The 19,651-nt window shown below is 38.1% G+C and overlaps 1 protein-coding gene across 3 annotated transcripts in view; it reads left to right on the forward strand.

Moving 5' to 3' along the window:
• TGFBRAP1 (transforming growth factor beta receptor associated protein 1) overlaps positions 1 to 18,435 on the forward strand; it is a 33,534-nt gene extending 15,099 nt beyond the window's left edge. For all 3 annotated transcript variants that reach the window (XM_064710172.1, XM_064710162.1, XM_064710181.1), the window contains exons 5-12: positions 1,939 to 2,021; positions 8,556 to 8,897; positions 10,181 to 10,238; positions 11,512 to 11,655; positions 12,632 to 12,778; positions 14,105 to 14,264; positions 15,969 to 16,402; positions 17,029 to 18,435. In XM_064710172.1, the coding sequence (XP_064566242.1) occupies positions 1,939 to 2,021; positions 8,556 to 8,897; positions 10,181 to 10,238; positions 11,512 to 11,655; positions 12,632 to 12,778; positions 14,105 to 14,264; positions 15,969 to 16,402; positions 17,029 to 17,217 (1,557 nt within the window). In that variant the 3' untranslated portion in view covers positions 17,218 to 18,435. The remainder of the gene's footprint in view (positions 1 to 1,938; positions 2,022 to 8,555; positions 8,898 to 10,180; positions 10,239 to 11,511; positions 11,656 to 12,631; positions 12,779 to 14,104; positions 14,265 to 15,968; positions 16,403 to 17,028) is intronic.
• The last annotated feature ends 1,216 nt before the right edge of the window (positions 18,436 to 19,651 follow it).

Here is a 19,651-nt window from a genome sequence, read left to right on the forward strand (position 1 = left end):
AACTCTTTTCCATTTTTTGTCAAAAAGATACTGTACAGATTAAACTCTGCAATTCAAGTGGTGCTTTCAGTGAAATTAACTCAAACTTTATTACAAAATCATAATCAACTAAATATGTTGATTATGTGATCACTCTATTGCAAAAATTGAAAATAGGTTTTGTGAGGGGAAAAATGCCAGCCTTTCTACTTTTGATACTTGTCAGTGGAGTGAGAAATCTTTCCCTGGAAAGTCAGGCTGGATTTTAACATTTTTCTGCTGCCATGAGATGCAAATATTTGCAGAATGTAATCCTTCATCAGTGTCATTAGGAAGGTGACCAGGTAGGTATTCATTGGTTCACAGATTACTGTGTATTGGTGTAATAACACTGTCACAAATCCAAAATATCCTGGATATTTTATGAGTCAATCCCCTAAAGAAGTTTTACTTTGTAGCTGATTAAATTATCTTTTAACTTTAGTTAACTCTATTTTAATCATTACATTGAGTGTAAAGCTTTAGTTAATATAAAGATGTCATTAAGTATTTGTTTAATTTTATATTGTTATATTTGTCTGAAAAACTGTGCCTGATAACATTATTCTGTTTCTCCTTTTCTCCTATACACTGGGAGGCAAGAAAACGCCCACAACCTCACAAAGCATTTTAGAGACTTGCTAACAACAGAGATTAAGTATTTCCATTAGACAAACTTTTAGTAAAGCATGCACAGACTAAGTGGAGTGAAGCCAAGCTTTTCTATTGGTAAATCCATAACCTTTAATCAAGTTGAAAAATCATCAGAATATCAGTTTACTGTACTTGAGGCCTGGTGCTCTTCAGCAATTCCTTCCTGGAATGTGTTCCTATTGTATTGTAGTTTCTCTGAGTATTTTTATTGAAAATGGTTTTTTTTAAGCCTGGTATTAGTACCAGCCTTCATGTCCAGTGTGAAACATTCGAAAGCTGTGTATTTGTGATCAAATTGAAGGGAAAAACTGAGGGCATGAGAAGGTAGCTGGGTGTATTTGCCAAAGTACTGGTGTTGTCATGAAGAGGAGTGCTCTGCAGAGCACAGTTTAGGTTCCTTGCTTTTAGTACTTCTCTTTTGCTGTTGGAAATATTCTGAGCACAAGGATTTCATTTAATCTTGTAATTGGTAGTTTGTTGACCCATCAGATTTAATAACTACCTATCACTTAAAGTAGTTTTTGTGTTCTCTTTCTACTGAGCTTCGTTTAAACACTTTTTTGTCTAGGTGTGACCTTAACAGTAAAGTTTGATAACAAATAACTTTCCATATTATGGTTTACTTGGTCTTTAACCATATGTTTATGTTACATTGTGTAATGTATATACTAGATAGGTTGAGCTGGTTTGGAAGAATTTTTTATTTTTAAAAAAAATCAAAGTAGGAAAAGTGGCAGAAGGTCAAAAATATGGACATCAGCTGGGGATGAACATATAATAATTGCCAGCAGTTTTGCCCCAAAGAGATGAGACAGGAAGGAAGTGGCTGTGTGTAGTCAAGTGGGGCCATCTTTATTTTTTGCACTTACTGAAATGTGGGAAACTTCAAGGATAACTATTGGCTTTTATGTTTGCAATCACCTCAAAAAACTTGAGGCAAGTCAGTGTGATGTCAGATAAGTCATTGTTTGAACAAGAAAACTTAAACTTGCTGTTTGTTGACTTTGTTTTTAGTAAGTACTCATGAGCAGTGTTGTGTTCACACACATTTGTGTGAGCACAAATGAGTCAGGACAGCAGATTCTTTATATTCAGGTAGATAATTTAAAATGTAGAGGATCAAGGTTTATTTTGCTTGTGACTTGTCAGATGTGGCTGAAGATGATTTGTTTGGTGTTTTTTGGCAGGTAGCTATTGCAGTAGTAACTAGCACTACATAAATACAAATATAATAAACCTTTTTTTCCTCCTCCTTCTTTTTTATAGGTAATGTACAAACGAATCCTGCAGCAAGCAGGTTTTATACAGTTTGCACAGCTTCAGTTCCTTGAAGCAAAAGAACTCTTCAGGTAATTGTGTGACAAGAAATTTATTCATTTCCCTTCTTTAAATAAGGAGTTAGTGTTCTTGGTTTTAAAAACTTAGTTGCTTGAATGTTTTTTGATGTAGATGTGAGTTCACTGTAATAAAATTATTTTGTTGGGGTTAAGAACAGAGTAATATTAAAACAACTTTTTAGCTGAAGAGTTAATGCAACTGGTATTTTTTGGATGCTAATGCATAGTAGCATTAAGAATTTAGTGTTGTATGTTTGGAGATTTTTTTCACTTTATGCCTGTGAAGGTCAAGGCTTTATCACTGAGTCTGTGCTGTGATTTACAGCATGAACATTGCTGTAAACAATGCTGTAAACATTTCTTTTAATACTTTTAACAAAAGGTATAACTTAAACATTAGTTACAATTGAAATATTATTGACACAATTTTTATGAGGATATTGGTACTGAATTTGCTTGTAACACTTGTTCTGCTAGACCTTTTCCAGAAGACAGATTTGTTCTTGAAGTAGTAACCTTGCCAATTTAGCCATTTCAGTAGTCACTTGTTTATAAATTGACCTTGATATTCCACTTTAATTCAGAAAATGCTGCTTGTTATCTTTATTCTACCTGATAATTTCATTTCTGCTAGCCATGCCTCATTCTGTGATGCAGCGCTGTCTGTAGTTAGTGGAATGCATGCTGACCACATAAAATAACTCTCCTTGTTATCTGCTGAAATTCACTTTAAATCAGTTTAGAGTCTATGGAATGGGATTAAGGTTGGACAATTTTCAGTATACTGTAAGCATATTTACAGCGTAGGAAAAAAGTTGTCCTTGGATTTATGGAAATGCATTGAGGAAAGTAAAGCTTTGAGGAATGTTGCTCTTGGTGAGGGACTTTGCCATTTTACTTCCTGCTCACCTGTATGATGAGAGACACTGGGCTTGGATGAGCAGTGTACACTGAGGGAAGACGAGGGAATGACAGGAAAGGCCTGAACAGCATTTAGAGACAATTTGTTCTGGCCACAACCACTTCCTCTATCACCTAGTTACTGTTGCCATTAGCGAGAAACTTGCAATCTTTCTCCACCCTTATCTTTCAGACACTTGTGTATCTGACCTCTGGGTTGTGTATCTGAAGCAGAAGTACAAGTGGTGCACAGTTAAGAATATTTTAAGAGCAGTGAAATGAGGGAAATGTATCCTGTGAGGAGTTCTACCACCTTGTGGAAGGAGCCAGGATTGCTTATGTATCCTCCATTCAACTATCAGTTCCTCTGACAAATAAGCTTTAATAAATAGAATTGTGGGAGCTCCTCTGTAGAAACAAATATGCATCATGAGGAACTGTGCTGTCCAGCCACAACTTTGCAGCTCAGGCAGCATCCCAGGGTGTTCCCTTCCTCTAAAAGCTGCAACTCCAAAGCAGAACAACAGTTTTGCTGATGAATGAATTGCTGATGTCTGCTCAGGGAAGAAGGCCAAAAAAAGTTTCTGTGCCTTTCTTCTGTCCAGCCATACATAAGCTAAGCAGAGTATTTTGGTGATTCTGAACAAACTTGCTATAGTAATCAGGTTCCTTGATTTTCAGCCCGGGTGGGTACACTGAGTTAGAGTAACAGCTGCATGTGCCCTGATACAGTCTCAATCAATCTTGTTCATTTTAAACTTACTGATACTCACAGGCAAAATGGGAAAGATAGTGGCAGTCTATGAAAGCACTTCCTCCCATCCCAGTGTGTTGCTCTGCAAATGTTTCAACCTTGTCTTAGAAATCACTTCAATCTTAATGTCAAAGGGAAACTTGGTACCTACCTGAGGAAGGAGGGTGTTAAGCAGTGAAACAGGGTAGCAGCAGTACCTCAGAGATCTTGGTGTGATATGTGGGCCTGCTTCTGGCTAAATATGATGTGAGATTTCATCACTACTTGGAAAATATTTGACAGTTACAGCTTAGCAGGGGGAATTATATTGGCTTAAAGGTCTTCATTTTCTTGCATTATTACCCTTCTTGGACAACCTTGTCAAGAAACAGTTCTATCTTATGCATAAATTCATAGTTCTTAAAGACTGGAACTTTTAATAGGAATAATTTAAGTTCTTCCTAGTTGATGCTGATGCTTGTGAATACTGAAGAAGGTTGACAAAAAGGAAGAATGTGGTAGCTTTATTGAAACTCAAATAGTTCAACATAAGGGGGATAATTTTCTTCAGCTGGATTCATTAGCTTTAAAACTGTGTGAGAAGTAACAGTAGGGCTTCTTTGGTCTGACAAATTCTGTTATAAGCAATAACAGAATTGTGATTGTGTCACATAGTTGTGATTTATAGTTATGATATTTCATGTTGTTATCATTAGGGTAATACCAAACAGTGCCTTATAGGAGGTCATTTGCTGAATTTTCCATGCCTTACAGCTACCATGTTTGGTAGCTGTCATAGGGAAACCAGTTCTCTTCAGTGTTTACTGGTTACATACTGCTTGCCTTCTGACCCACTGGATACTGGAATTTTTCTAAACTTCACTCTTTCTAACAAATAAAAATGTTCACTCTTTGCGCAGTATTTCTCACCTTGGAAAGCCTATAGAGAGAATTTTGATGTAAGTCTCTCCTACACTGAAAAGGTTAAAAAAATTGCTGGTACTTGTACCTGGAGAAATAAAAAGTAGCAATGATGTGGGTTTTGCATCTTAAATGTGATTCAAGAATATAAGTTTCCAATACAGCCAGTGGGATTTAAGCAAAACAGTTACCACTGTAGGCTTCCTTGGCATCTCTGATACCTGTAGATATAAGGCTCTGAATTTAGGCCTAAGTTTCTGAAAGCTTGTAGATTCTTCTTGTTGCATTGTTTATATATATAAAGCCCAAAGAGAATTAATGCAGAATTGCTCAAAGGGAAAAGTTGCCTCACAACATTGATGTCTCAGGTTTGTTTTCTGCCGTGTGATCTCGGTTTTGCTGAGCCTGAAATGCTAGAAGCTGAAGGCTCAGATGTCTTTTTCAAAAAAGAGGAGATCCTTTGTAACTGCTCTAAAAGAGTTTTGTCCAGATGTGACGGAAAGATCCACAAGACATCCACAAATCCCAGAGACCATAAGCCTTGAGCTGAATGTTAGCCATTTGTGCAGGTGGGGTCATTGTTTAATATTTGGTATTTTTCTGAAGAAGCTTGTGGACAATGTAGGGCTTTTAAAGAGGCTGCTTGGTTGCTGCTTGCCACTGCTGTGGGGAGAACAAAACTGTACAGCTAAACTTGAGTCAGACCTGCTGAGAGAACCACAGGTGATTCACAGCCCAGGCTCTGGGCTAGCCAAAGGTTAAAGTAGATTCTCCTTTTGGAAACAGATCATCATTGAAGCCAGAATCTGTGAAGTCAGAGGTAAGGTAGATGACTACTTCCTTATCTAGGAAAACTTGGGTGGTAAGATGAAAGGACTCAGAAGCTACTGTAGAAGTTGGAAAATGTTTTGAAACTTAGTAAAAGTGGCATATCAAATATAACATTTTTTAACATCATGTATTTCAATGGTCATAGTCTCCAATTCAAGCTTAGGGCCATCTCCAAACACTTGACAGCATAGCTAGCAAGGGAATCGATGTTTATATTTGAATTTCTCCAGATTTAAGACTCCTTTTTTCTGCACAAATTTTTAGCAGCCTGTGGATGTTATTCAAATTATGTGTTGACTTTTGTTCTAAAACAAATCAGGGAAGATTTGTTTGGATTGGAAGGGAAAAAAAATCTTTCTTCAAATAGGATTCATTTTCTAGTGTAATGAATCTCATATAATATATTTAATCTCAGGACTTGAAATTTCAGAGTGGTTGCAGTAGCTAAAACTGCAGTTAGTTTACTGTGATAAGTTCCTACTGAAAACTCAAATATTCTTGGAACCACCAGGTCATGCCACTGTCAGAACTTGCTACTTCTGGGTTATTCTGCCTCTTATCATAGTGTAGATCTAAGAATTTCAAAGCCAAATCCCAAAAGAAGGATTAAAAGAGATTTCAACTGCAGAAATCTGTGAAGTAGACCTGAATGCTTTACCCTCTGTTTGAAGTGGGTCTTTCTAGTGTGGAGGTGGGCTTTAGGCAGTAGGAGTTCTCCATAGGAATTGGGAAAACCTGGTGTTCAAACCTCTCTTCAAGGGAGGGCTGCCCAGTTTTGTCTGTTGTGGTTCTTCTCTATTGTCAGAGTTGCTACTGACTGCTTTGCAGTCACTAGGTTCTAGAAGAGAGGATGCTGCTGTTAAATTTGCTGTTGCTATTTTCTCCCAGAATTTCCTTCTTCTGGTATAGATTTTTGTAGCCAAGGGACTGTATTAACTTGAAAGCAGTGTTCTAAATGATGATGGCTCCTACTAGTTCATATTTCCTGGATGGTTTTGGAATTGTGTCTCTGGCAAGAAGTGAATGATGCAGGGCATGCCTGTAGTGAAGGGATGAGCCTATTTATGATGATCTTTCACACTTTATTGCCTATAGAAATCTGCTGCTTTTCTAATTCTGTGTTATCATTTGTTTCTTTTTGGAATTAATTCCAATCAAAGTTGTGAAGAGAAAGTCTTTGAGTTGGGTGATCACCAGGTAGATAAGAATTATTTTTAAAAAGTTCTATTTGCAGCAAAATAACTAAACAGGGCTTATTTTAGAGAACCGTCAAGTTAATTTTGATTTTTTTTTTCAGCAACAGCAATTTCCTGCACTTCAGTAATGTTAATTTTTAAGCTTGAATTCTGAATAAAAACTTTGACAGTGAGATAAAGTATTATAAAATATCCTGATATTCTATAATGTCAGGATATTTGCTTGCTGTTCTTCTAAAGCAAGGCCTGGAAAGAGGGTTCACTCTAGCTGTGAAAATTAGGGGTTGTTTGCCATGGGGGAAAAAAAATTCTTCTGTCACAACATGCATTCTTTAAAAGCTTGAGGAATTTCAATCTAGGCTGAAAGAAAAATGTTTTGTATGGCATATCTGTGTTACAACTTGCTGCTGAAGAAAAGTATAGGGTGCCCTTCACACCTGAAGTGGAAAAGCCACTCCAGAGGAGCCCCCATAGATGTACACCCAAGGCCTCTGCCTGTACAACAGACTTGTTGGTTAAATGGATACATAATCAGTATCTGTGGTTTGCTTACAGAACCTCTGTGAGAGCCAAGTGAGGAATCTGGTGCTTTTTGGGATTGGGGAAAATGTTTTCATCATGCATACACTTGTTCTGAGAGCTTTAGTTTTGTCTAGGAAGTTGCTGTTCTCCCCAGAATTACACTGACACAGTCTTTGTGGCTTGCCTGGAAGGGTTCACTTTTGCTTTTTTTTTCTGCCAACAGAAGACTAGCTCCCATAATGTATGAATGAAGTCTAGGGCAGTCCTGGGACTGCTGTAGGGCTATTCAGCTGATTTTTGTATATACCAGAGAACAGCTGTGGAAGCTTAAAAGCAAAAGGCTGGCCAGTCTCTGAATTCTCAGAGCATTCAATGTCTAGAGGAGGGAGAAGAAAATTCAGACTGCCTAGCTAAACTAATAAGCAAAAGCAATCTCCGTTCTCGGCCTGTTGTCTCTGCCTGGTTAGGCTTAGGATGGCCTTGAGGCAGTCCGTGCTCCAAAGGACGAAAGCACTCTTCAGATTTTTCACTCTTCAATATTGTTTATTAATTCTTATCTACAAACTTGTCTCCCAGCCTGACAGAGGTCTGCTCAGCAAGACAGCCATGGGCACACTGACCTCCCTCTGGGCAGTCGTCTATTTTTATACTAAAAACTATGTATAGGATATTTACCTTTACCTTCCAATACCTTTTACCCTTATTAACAAGTGCACATTTAGTGTGAACCAATCCCAAAGTGCCAGCATCACCATCAAAGATGGATGACAAGAAGAAGAGGAGAAGGACAGGGCACGCCCTAATTCCTCCATCTTGTCTCCTAAGAACTCCCCTGTACTGAGATCCCAAAACCTGTGTTTTCACCCTGTGACTAATCAATTCCTTCACCACTTATTCCCAAGTGATCCTCTCGTTCCTCATCTAGGTGGCACATCCCATGCAGGGTCAAAATCCAACCACCAAGCACTTCTGGCAACATTGGAGGATTTCTGAGCCCCCCAAGGGTTACTTCAGCAACTCTGGACATCAGGAGTGATGTGCTGAGTTCCCACAAAGCAAGAGCAAAAAGCAAAAGCAGCCCTGTACTGCGCTGTGTCCTGCTGACTGTGGGGGAATGAGCAGGCTGATAACAAAACAAAACTTTGCTTTTCAGAGCCAGTCTTGAAGGCCCAGAACATAACACCCAGCATAAACAGCTGGGGATACAAGCCTCATAACATCACCCTAGGGCATTTTTATCCTGGTTTAGGGCAAATTTGGGAGAAAACCTCCAAAGGGGGCCCCTCCAGAAAGCAAACCCACACGGCCCCTCCCCTAAAGATATAGCAAAAACTGCCTACATGCTAGTGTCCTGACTAAGCATATGTGAGCACACATTTTTTTTGTGCCTATGTATACTTTTTCTTTCTTTTTGCTTCATCTAGTTTGACACTGTAATTGCAGAAGCGGCCAGCTTGATGTCCGGGAGCTGATCTCTCTGTACCCCTTCCTGTTGCCTACTTCCTCTTCATTTATCCGGTCTCATCCCCCTCTGCACGAGTACGCTGACCTGAACCAGCTGACCCAAGGGGACCAGGAGAAGATGACAAAATGCAAACGATTCCTCATGAGTTACTTGAATGAAGTCCGCAGCACTGAGGTTGCAAATGGCTACAAGGAGGATATTGACACTGCTCTACTCAAACTGTATGCAGAGGCAAATCATGAGAGCCTGTTGGATCTTCTAGTTTCAGAGAACTTCTGTCTTTTAACAGATAGTGCTGCCTGGCTGGAAAAACACAAAAAGTAAGTGGATTTTTTTAATATTTTACCTTCTAGACCAGAGGGAAAATTGCCTTAGATGCTCTTGGCTTATTGAACAATATGTTTGAGTACTTGTAGTTCCTGTGCTTACACTTGTCCAAAAGACAATTCAGTCTGAATTAACATTGTTAGCATTTAAAAATGTTGGTGAAAAGCTATTACTTGACAGTCTAAGGTAAGGGATATGCGTTGTCTTATCCTGGTAAATGCAGAATTCTCCATGAAAGTTTCTGTATCCAACACAAAGAACTGGTACAAGTTTGGGAGAAAAAAGTTAAATGTTTGCCCTTGAGATATTGGCAGAGTGGAATGGCTGCAGTAGTTCTACGCAGACAGAATGAAAAGATGCCCTAAAGGATGCACTACCTTAGGTAAAAGCTTTTAACCTGTTAGTGGCTTTAAAATTGTTGCTGCTTGTTTAGGGAAAGACCTCTTTCTTCTGAATTGCAAGCTTTCTATGTTCCACTGATTGACCAGAGAGAGGTTCCTTAAGATGACTGCAAATGACTTCAAACCAGAAATGCAGCAGGCAGAGAATGAATCATTAAGCAGGAAACATTAGATAGTAAATGTGTAAAATACAAACTCCAACCTTAGGTGATATATCTATTTTGGCTTTCATTTCTTTAGCTTTAAACTCTCTGGTGCAGTAGTAGCAACTATAGTGGTGAGGAAGAGTCTTTAATTATGGTTGTATTTGGGGTGATTTCATTTATTTCAGGTGTTTTGTTAAAACCTTTTGGTAAGTGCTGTTTGCAAGGCACACCTTTGCAGGTGTGAATTGAATGAATTCATGCATTCATTCATTGAATGAATTTGCACTGTACAAAGCTTTTCTTTGTCTGACCTGACTCCATACCACAGTAAAGAAAAATGTTTCTGACAGTAAAACAGAGTTTAAATAAACACATAATAAAATATGATTTAATAACAACTGATGAACTATTGGAGGAATAGTTCTTGTGTGTGTGTATTGTCTGTACATAAAATTGACAGAATGGCATTGGGCACATAATTGGTGTAATTTGGATGGGATATAGTAACTACAAACTGTCTTGGGGACAGGAATGATGGAGACACCCTTTTAGGGCAGGACTTCTCTCCTTTGATTCATAAAAACAGCCTACAGAATCTTGTTGAAGTGTAGACAAGGCCATGTGCATGTCATTGAAAGCCATTATTTGTTGTCCTCTGTGCTAATAATCCATAATGAAATTAGTGGGAAAGTTCTAGCAATTTTAATATTATCTTCTGTTTCTTTACAGGTATTTTGCACTTGGTCTCCTGTATCACTACAACGGTCAGGATGCTGCAGCACTTCAGGTTAGAATAAAGCTTTTAGTGTCACCTGAAAACCATTCCAAAATACTGTTTTAGCTCTGAGATAAAAATCTGAGGTCTTAATTTAACTGTTTGAAAAGTTGTGATGTGTGTTTATAAGAAACTTATGCTAAGATTTCCTTTAATAAAATAATATGTTGGATGTGAAAAGTCTGAAGAGCTTACTGAAGTTGACAGCTACTTAGATGCTTGTATGATCTTGTTAAAGCAAAACTGTACATACCAGAACATATGTTTATACTCCTAAAAGATGGACAAAACTGCCAAAATAATCAAGCAATCACTTTAAAAGATATTTGTGGGACTTAAGCAGCATGCCCTGTGCTGATTAATCTGTATACACACAGCAACACAGCATTGTATTCTCATGGCAGACATTGACAGCAACTGAGGGTTTATTTGCTTACCTGGTGAGGAAGAATGAACACATTCTGCAAGATCTGTGGGTTTCAGATGGGTTAGTAATCCCTTTGGGGACCTTCCATCTGATGTCACTAATACTAGCAGTGGCCTGTACACTGCTGACTTAATAATTCTCTGCTTGCTATCTGAAAAACTCCATCTAGGGAAATTAGAATCTTCTTCATGTGTCTCAAACAATATCCAATATCTTAAGTTTGCCTTATTGTGCAGCTTTTTGAGCTCATTAAACACAGTAACCCAATCAAATGCATTCAGGTCAGTTATATGAATAGTAATAATGACCTAAAAAGAAAGCAGGTAAGGGCAACAAAAACACATTTGTCATGTGCAAGAAATCTTGGAATTTCAAAAAACAAGGTTTATTGCTAAACTGGTCTGCTAGGTGTAGTACATTTTAATTCCAATTATAATGTATATAAAAATAATATCGTATGATACTTGTCATTCTTCAGTCAAAACAAAAGAAAAGCAGAAAACCAGTTTTGCTTCTAAATTGCTTGTATAATTTGCTTTTTAACTTGCACACACAGAACACATGAAAAGTATACCATGTGTTGGAGAAAAGGACTTTTGATAAAAGTGTACCTCCTTTAAACACTCTCAGAATGAGCCCACATGGTATTGGGTCTGAGTTGGGTGAATATACCAGATGCAAGAGAAGGGTGTGGTGGCAAAAATGAGTGACCAGAGATGTTCCTTGCAATTGGTGTTCTTTTCAACTCTTTCTAATTCCACAAGTCTTGGACTAAGTCTTTTAATTGCTGACATAAAGTTTGAGCTTGAAGAGCTGATACATGTTTTAAGCACTTTAATCTGTGTATTTTTGTTGCAGTTATGGGTGAAAATAGTTGATGGAGACATTCAAGATTCTACACGTTCAGATCTCTATGACTACATAGTGGACTTCCTTACATTCTGCTCAGACCAAGAGCTAGTGTGGAAGTACTCTGAATGGATTTTACAAAAAAATGAAGAGGTTTGTGCTTGATATACTTTTAACAGAATATCAGTATTTCCCTGCAGTGGTGTGTGAATTTTCCTTAATGTTGGTTTTTCTTGATAGCTGATTGGACCTTGTGCAGAATATTTAATGCCAGTTAAATAGTGATCATCAGAGAAACTTGGAGGTTTCTCTGTTCATCCAAGTCCCTCTATTAGCAAATGCTAGTGCTAATTGCCTCTTCTTATTCTGAAAACAAAGTTTAGGGCATGAAAAATACAGCATGTCTTCATATTGTGTTTTCTTCATATTGAGTAAGAGAATTTTCAAATCTTAAAATAAATAAATAAATCACCTGCAGGTCAGCTGTTGCTGCTTCTCTTATTTTAAAGAGAATGGGTGGTATCTGTGTATACCAGGACATGGAATAAATAGCCTCCATTCAAGAAAAGATTTCATTGCTAGAAGAATTAACTTAATCTGCCAAAATAAAAAAAAAAGTGTGATGTTTGGTGCTGTATCAGACATTCTGTGCTGCTGGAACTTGTCACTGCCTGATTTATATCAATTTAAGCATAGCTGTTTTGTGCAGTGGCACATTTCTAAGCTTTTGGTTTGATAATTACAGAAGTCTTTTGCTCTGTCTATATCATGACATGTGAAAAGATGTGGCTTAGAACATTCTGGTCTCTAATTTGAGCTATCCTGCTACAAAGGCTGAAGTGTCTTGTTCTGTTGTGTAAATCCATTCAGTATTTTTTGTGGATGTTGTGCCCAAGCCAAGGTTTATTGGCTGGACAGTGTATACACTGCAAACTGAGATATGCAGATAGGAGTGAGTGAGATCAAGATAAGCATAGGGTAGTGTAATCCTGTGGTGCTGAGCAAGGTTTTGTGTTTATCTTCCTGAACAATGTATTAACAATAGTGCTATTCCTTTTTAATTTTAAATTTTTATTTAATTTAAAAAATAGTTGCCCTTGAGTTCCTAAATGCAATAAACTCTTTCTAGGTTGGTGTACAGATTTTCACTAAAAGGCCTTTGGAAGAACAGGAGAAAAACAACATTAATCCAGATGATATCATCAGTTGCCTTAACAAATATCCTAAAGCACGTGTCAAATATCTAGAACATCTAGTACTGGAAAGAAAAATACAGGTGAGTTCTGTGAGAATGCTGAAAGTAGGCATAGGATTCAGAATGCAGATTATGATCAACAAGGCGGAGAAGAGGCAATGTCTGGAAGAAATAGGTGTAATATTTCTTACATACAAAGGCTTCTTTACATGAAGCCTTTCAAATGTACTTAGAGTAGGGTAGGAGTATTTTCAAGATTAAAGTAAAAGATGAGGAGTGGATACCTTCAGTATTTGGAATTTTTCAGTGCTTTTGATAGCAAAACAATTGCTTATGTCCCCTCATACTTAAGGGGTTACATCTGATTATTGCATACTTCACTATTTCACTCACTTGATGAGGCTCAAATCTTCTTCTGGTAAGATCACAGAAAATCGGCAACAGGTTGATCCTACTGCACTGTGGCAGCAATATATTAAAATTGCTGAATCAATGTTTTACAAATGAGAATGTTTTATTCTGTCTTTCTAGAGTGATTTGAACAATTAACAATCAAATTAAACCATGCACCCCTCACTAGGATTCCAAATGACTCTTGATGCTGAATGCCAAAAGATGCATTCACAAGTCCTAAGTGACAGTGTATTACACTTTTGGGGGCTTTAGCTTAATACAAAAGCAGCCAAATGTTGTATTTGGATATGAAACATTTTAAGCACAGCAGAAGTTCTCTAACTCAGAAATAAAGCAAGGAAATGAGCACTGAAAAACTCTGCAGAGCTGATGGTCAGTGCATTAATTCACATTCTTCAAATGCACATCAGATCAGTGGTTTTCCCTTATTGGGGTTGCAGGTGTGTTACACCATGACTGATGAATGTACTTGTCTCTGATGTCATGGATATTTCCAAACAAACTTTTTGAGTTAAACACAGTGCCTTGTAAAATATTTGTGAAAATATTTTACAATTAAATCTACCTGCTAGTAAAAGCTGGGTTATAAATCAATTTGGTCTTTAAAAACTACTAGATTATTGTGAATGATTTAGTGAGAATGTTTAAATCAGTCAAATCATTAGCTTGTTTTGATGAGTATTGGACTGTGGATAACAGAAAAAGCACTGTGCCTTCAGAGTGCTTTTCTACCTCTGGTGGCTTTGTCAGATTTTATTGCAGAAATAGAAAAGGTCAAAGAACATACCTGAATATGAGGAATCCTGTATTTACAGTGTAGTTTGGGAGGCTGCTCTGAATTAAGTTATCTGTCTGTATGGACAAAAAACTGTTTGATTAATTCAAATTAAATAAGTTAAAACACGTTTGTATGTAATTAAGTAAATATTCATCACTATTATTTCTGGGACTGAGATTTGTAAACTGAGCTAACATTGTTCTATTCATCTGTAGAAAGAGAAGTACCATACTCATCTAGCTGTCTTGTACTTGGAGGCAATACTTCAGCTAAAATCTGTGACCACAGATAATTGTACAGAAACAACTGAGCTGCTGTTGAAACTTCGCAGTCTGCTTCAGAAATCTGATCTTTATAGAATTCGCTTTATTTTAGGTAGGTTGCATGTTGTTTGTTATAAATGCTGTATGTGATTCCCAGCTGGACACAAAATCATAGTCCTTCCAAGGACAGAAAACTAAAAGATCTGAGGTTTCTCTGTGTTTTTATTTGATAGGCTGTATTTCTAACAAACTCAAGTTAATTTAGAAAGCATGTGTGTTGGTATTGGTATCTCTATAGCTCCTATGGTATGTTTGCTGCTGCACCAGAGACAAAATACCAACTGGCCAGAACAAATATCTGCAGTACAATTTTCTTAATAGTCACCTTCTTATATCTGCAGTACAATTTTCTTAATAGTCACCTTCTTATAAATGATGAGCATGGAAATTTTGCATGACATGACATGGCAACCTTTTGCAAATGAAAGACCTGCAACTTTATTTTTGAAGCAGCTTGCTTCTAGTGAGTGGAAGTGAAACTTTAGGAATTTAATTGCCAAGGACTTGTTACCTATAACCCTGAAACTCACTCTGGGGTTCATGTTAAATAAAAATATGAGCATCTTTTAAGGTGAAAAGTGCAAAGTACACTTGGTATAAGGTGAGCAACAGTTGAGCTAAATATTTTCCTTGGTCAGTGCTTATAATGGTTAATCTTTAATGTTTCATCCACTGGAATGCAAACATACAGTACAATTAAGCAAGCCAAATGTTTAAATCTTCTCTGGTAAGGAGGATTATGGCTGAGAAATGAGGGAATAGTGGATGAAAGGGAAGTGGCTTGTTATTGAACTGAAAGATGTGAAATGATTTTTTGAAATTCAGTGGGAAAAAATTCAGTGTAAATGGAAATAAAAATTACAACATTTATTGGAGTAGCAACTAAAATAATTTACCAAAGTTTAATGTTTCCTTGCCTTTTCAGGCAGCAAAATGTTATGTGATGGATACTGTACAAATGGAGCACAGTCATTGAAACTCGGTTTTTTTCATCTTTTAGTCAGTTTTTAAACAAATTTTTCCAGCCAAGAGTTACAAAATGGATTATTCTCTTGAAATCCATGTGCTTCAAAATAAGAGATTTCTTATGTGACAATTATTACATTACATGAAAGTGAGATCAGTGCAAGCTAGTATGTTCCTCCCTGACAATCAAAACATTTTGGTGAGAAAAAACATTGTATTTCCATGCATTTTACACATTGTATTTTCCATGCATAGGCCTATGCCAAATCTTTATCACTTTTACAATAATTAGATTATTTTCTCCTTTATTTTGAAATGCCAGATGAACTTGCCATTCTACCTGCCTATTGCTGACACTTAAACTTTAAACTGGACTAAGGGTTTGCAGTGTCCTTTTCTTAATGGGAAGTACTATTGTCTTTATTGTCTTTTTATTGGATTTTTATTGTCTTATTGGATTTTTATTGTCTTTTATGGAGTTTATTCTGTGATTTCCTATAATATTGGGAGAAGCAGAGGTTAAAAATATTGCAGCTTCATCTTACAGTTTATTGTACATGGTAGCAGTGTCGGCTAGAATTGAAAAGGCGTCAATGACCGTGGTTGATCACCTGTTATTAAGTAATTTCTTTGTCCCATATTTTGTGGTGCTCTTTTGTTAGAGATGTTTCCATACATCTGAGCATTCCTGTGCTTACAAGCATCTGCCTTCTCTACAGTAGCACTGGTTGGGAGAGGGAGCACTTGTCTCCTCCAGTGAGCAAACACTGCCTTGTTTCTTGTTTAACAGACAAAATCCAGGGCACAGACCTTCATATGGAGAGTGCAATTTTATATGGGAAACTAGAAGAGCACGAGAAGGCTTTGCATATCCTTGTCCATGAGCTGAAGGACTTCCATGCTGCTGAGGAGTACTGTGTGTGGAACTCTGAGGGCAGGGACTCGCAGTACAGGCGGAGGCTGTTCCACCTGCTGCTGTCGGTGTATTTGGCGCCGGGCGCCTCGGACTGCGCGCTCGTCGTGGCCGCCGTGGATCTGCTCAATAACCACGCCGCGGAATTCGACGCAGGCCTGGTTTTGCAGGTGGTGCCTGACAGCTGGTCAGTGCAGCTCCTCTCCCCATTCCTGGCTGGGGCAGTGAGGCAAAGCATTCACACAAAAAGAATGACTCAGGTGGCACTTGGGTTAGCACAAGCTGAAAACTTAATCTACAAGCACGAGAAGGTAGGTTACTGGGGTGTTTTTAAATAAAAGCATTTTGAAAATTTACAGTTGAGTCCTTTGATATAGAGTAATCAAAAGCAGTTTGAAGAATTAGTACAAAGCTGTCTTCATGTATTTGGCATTTATTAGTTGTTTTTTTTATTTTGCCATAACTACTAGATTCAAAATTAATTGTATGTTTTCTCTGTAAAACAAAAGGGAAAGTAGGGCCCTTGGAATAAAAATAACCTTGGTGAGCTTCAAGGATGAATATGAAGTGAGTCTGGGATTTGCAGATTAACAAAGTTCTTGCAGAAACTTTAACAAGTGTCAGTTAGCATTTCTTTCACTAAGAGGGATTGTCAGAATTTCCAATTCAATTTTTTACAGTGTCATCTGTCAAAAGTTGTTTTAAAGATTATCCAGCACTTAGTATTAATTGAAGCTTATTAGTAGAATTTGTTAATGGTAAATTCAGTTGTAAAGCTTTTTTTTATTCCTAGTTAGGCCAGTGTTGCTTAGAGTTCACAGCAGATTCTTATAATTTTTTTTGTTTTATCCATTTGGTATAGTTGCAATTATGCTCCATCATTTCCCTTCCCTTCTTGTTAGATTCACATTTGGAATTTTTCCCCCCTCTCTTTTAGGTTAAACAAAAAGGAGCCCCGATTCTTCTTTCAGACAAAAAGGTTTGTCAGGTGTGCCAAAATCCTTTCTGCGAGCCTGTGTTTGTCAGATACCCCAATGGGAGCATGGCCCACACGCACTGTGCTGCAAACAGACATCTCAATTCCAATGTGACTCCTCACTCTCCCAGCTCCAGCAATCAGACTTGAAATATTCCCACAGTTCCCATGACTTGTACCCCGTTGAAAGTGGGCTGGAAAGAAAAAAGTGCAGCTACTTTATGTATAAATCAAGGTGGACAGCTAGTTTTTGGGTTAATGGGAAGACTTCCAGTAAATATAAAATACTGCTACTTCTTTTTGATTCCTAATGAATGTAGATAGAAAATTCACTACCACACATGGAGAGGTGCAAATATGGGCTCTTCTGTGAATAGGAGTAAACACTTAAGGGAAAAGGAGCCTTTTCTTCACAGTGAGGATGAATGTTACGGAGTGAAGGCAAACAGTCATTTTAAGAATTGTCACTTTGCACTGACTGTGGTGTTGATAAATTTGTGGAGGGGAAGATGACATTTATTGGAGTTGGAATTCTTGAAGAGTGATGGGACAGGATTGGCATCGTGCAGCTTACTATGAAGACAGAGATGTGCATCGATCTTAGTGCTTGCTGCAGCATGTCTTCTTTTGGGCTGGATTATCTTCCACAGGATCACATTCTCAACTTCAATTTTTTGCTCTACAAAATGTTGGCTTTTGATGCACTTTTTAGTACCTCCCTCCCATCCACCTTCTATATGAGGTTTAAATGTGAGCACTGTTCTGTTAGGTTTCTGCTCCTGCAGGTACTGTAATGTACTAAGTGGAAACCAATAGCCTCAATCACACAGGTGAGCTTGGAAGAAAAGAGAAAGAAAGTTTGTCTGGTCAGACTGTAGTCACTTTTATGTGGGGAAAGAGGCCCTGACTTTAATACTGATTTATTTATTAATATGCAAATATGCTGTACATACAGTTGAATAAATTGATCTTATAATTCTAGCATTTCTTTGGAGGATTAAGATGTAGCTGATACATTAATGTACAGATGATGTGCTAAGTGTTTGCTATAACATAACTTAGGTTGGAACTCCACAAAAATAGGTTTTAGTGCTTATGGATGACTTTGTGCAATCAAAACCACAGAGAGAAGGTATAAAATTGTAAGAAATCTACAAAAGTGCACTACAGGGGTAGTGGGTTTTTATATTCTACTAAATATTCTGTGAACTAAAATTTTTCAAATAACACAAACCCTTTACTTAACTGCCCTCATATGTATTCACATTGCTATTTAACAATTTTAAAGTGGACTTAAAAGATGTGACTTCCCCCAAGAGAGGTTAAAAAATGACAACTTTAAATAAACTTAAGTACTGCAAACTGAAAGCATTTCTTTGAATTCTGTAAAGCTCTAATAAATACCAGGCTTACTGACCCCCATGCAGCTGAGTCAGAATGGCTGCTCCCTATTTCAGAATTCCAGAGCAGTGGAGGCTTTCAGCAAAATGGAGCATCTGCTTGGTTCTTTCTAGAATCACAGAATAAGCTGAGTTGGAAGGGATGCAGTGGGATCATGGAGTCCAGGTCCTGGCCCCACACAGGACACCCTGAGTCACACCATGTCCCTCAGTGTTGTCCTGATGCAGCCTCCTTGTACAGAAAGGCTGGCTTGGGAAGCTGCCTTCCACCTCCAGTGCTGCCTCCAAGAAGAGGCAGCCAGACCTCACCCAGGGGAAGAAGGTATCCATCTCTTCTCACAGAAACGGGCACTGGTTTGGGGTGAAAAGGACCTTAAAGTTCAACTATTCCATAGGCAGTGATACCTTCCACTGGACCAGGTTCTTCAAAGCCTCATCCAGCCTGGCCTTACACACTTCCAAGGATGAGTTGTCCACAACTTCCCTGAGCAACCTGTGCCTGAGCCTCACCACCCTCACAGTACAGAATTTCTTGCTGATATCTGATCTAAATTTGCCCTCCTTCAGCTTAAGGCCATTCCCCTTTGCCCTGTCACTCCATGTATTTGTACAGAGTTCCTCTTCAGCTCCCTTGCTGTCTCCCTTCAGGTTCTGGGAGGTGCTGTAAGGTCTTCCAAGAGCCTCTCTCCAGGCTGAACAGCCCCAGCTCTCAGGCTGTTCATAGGAGACGTGCTCCAGCCTGTGTGCATCACTGAGGCCTTACTCTCAACTCCTTCCAACAGTTCACCATCTTCCTTGTATTGTGGGTCCCAGAGCTGTACTTGAGGTGTGGAGTACTTTGCTTTAAAGCAAAAAACCTTTGAATCTTTCTCCTAATTTTGAAATTAGGAAAGTATAACAGTTAGGCTGAGTTTTATTTATTTTTGAAAGAGCGAGTAAGGAATTTTGTAGTGCTTTGTACTAAGACAAAGTCACATTTAGTGAGAGGCACTTCAAAAGAAGTCAGGTGTGGGCATTTCTGACTCAGTTCTGGCATGAGTGATTCTGCTGTGGCACTGCTACAAGCAGAGTCTCTCTCTTGTAGTCGTGGCTTTTGAACATTGTGTATACAACTGACAGTAATGGTATAGAAAAATTTGTAGTTCCCTGTCCCCAAAATACTTGCTGACAAGAGTGGAAATGAT

This window comes from Zonotrichia leucophrys, chromosome 1 (assembly GCF_028769735.1).
Source record: "Zonotrichia leucophrys gambelii isolate GWCS_2022_RI chromosome 1, RI_Zleu_2.0, whole genome shotgun sequence".
Classification (NCBI taxonomy): domain Eukaryota; kingdom Metazoa; phylum Chordata; class Aves; order Passeriformes; family Passerellidae; genus Zonotrichia; species Zonotrichia leucophrys.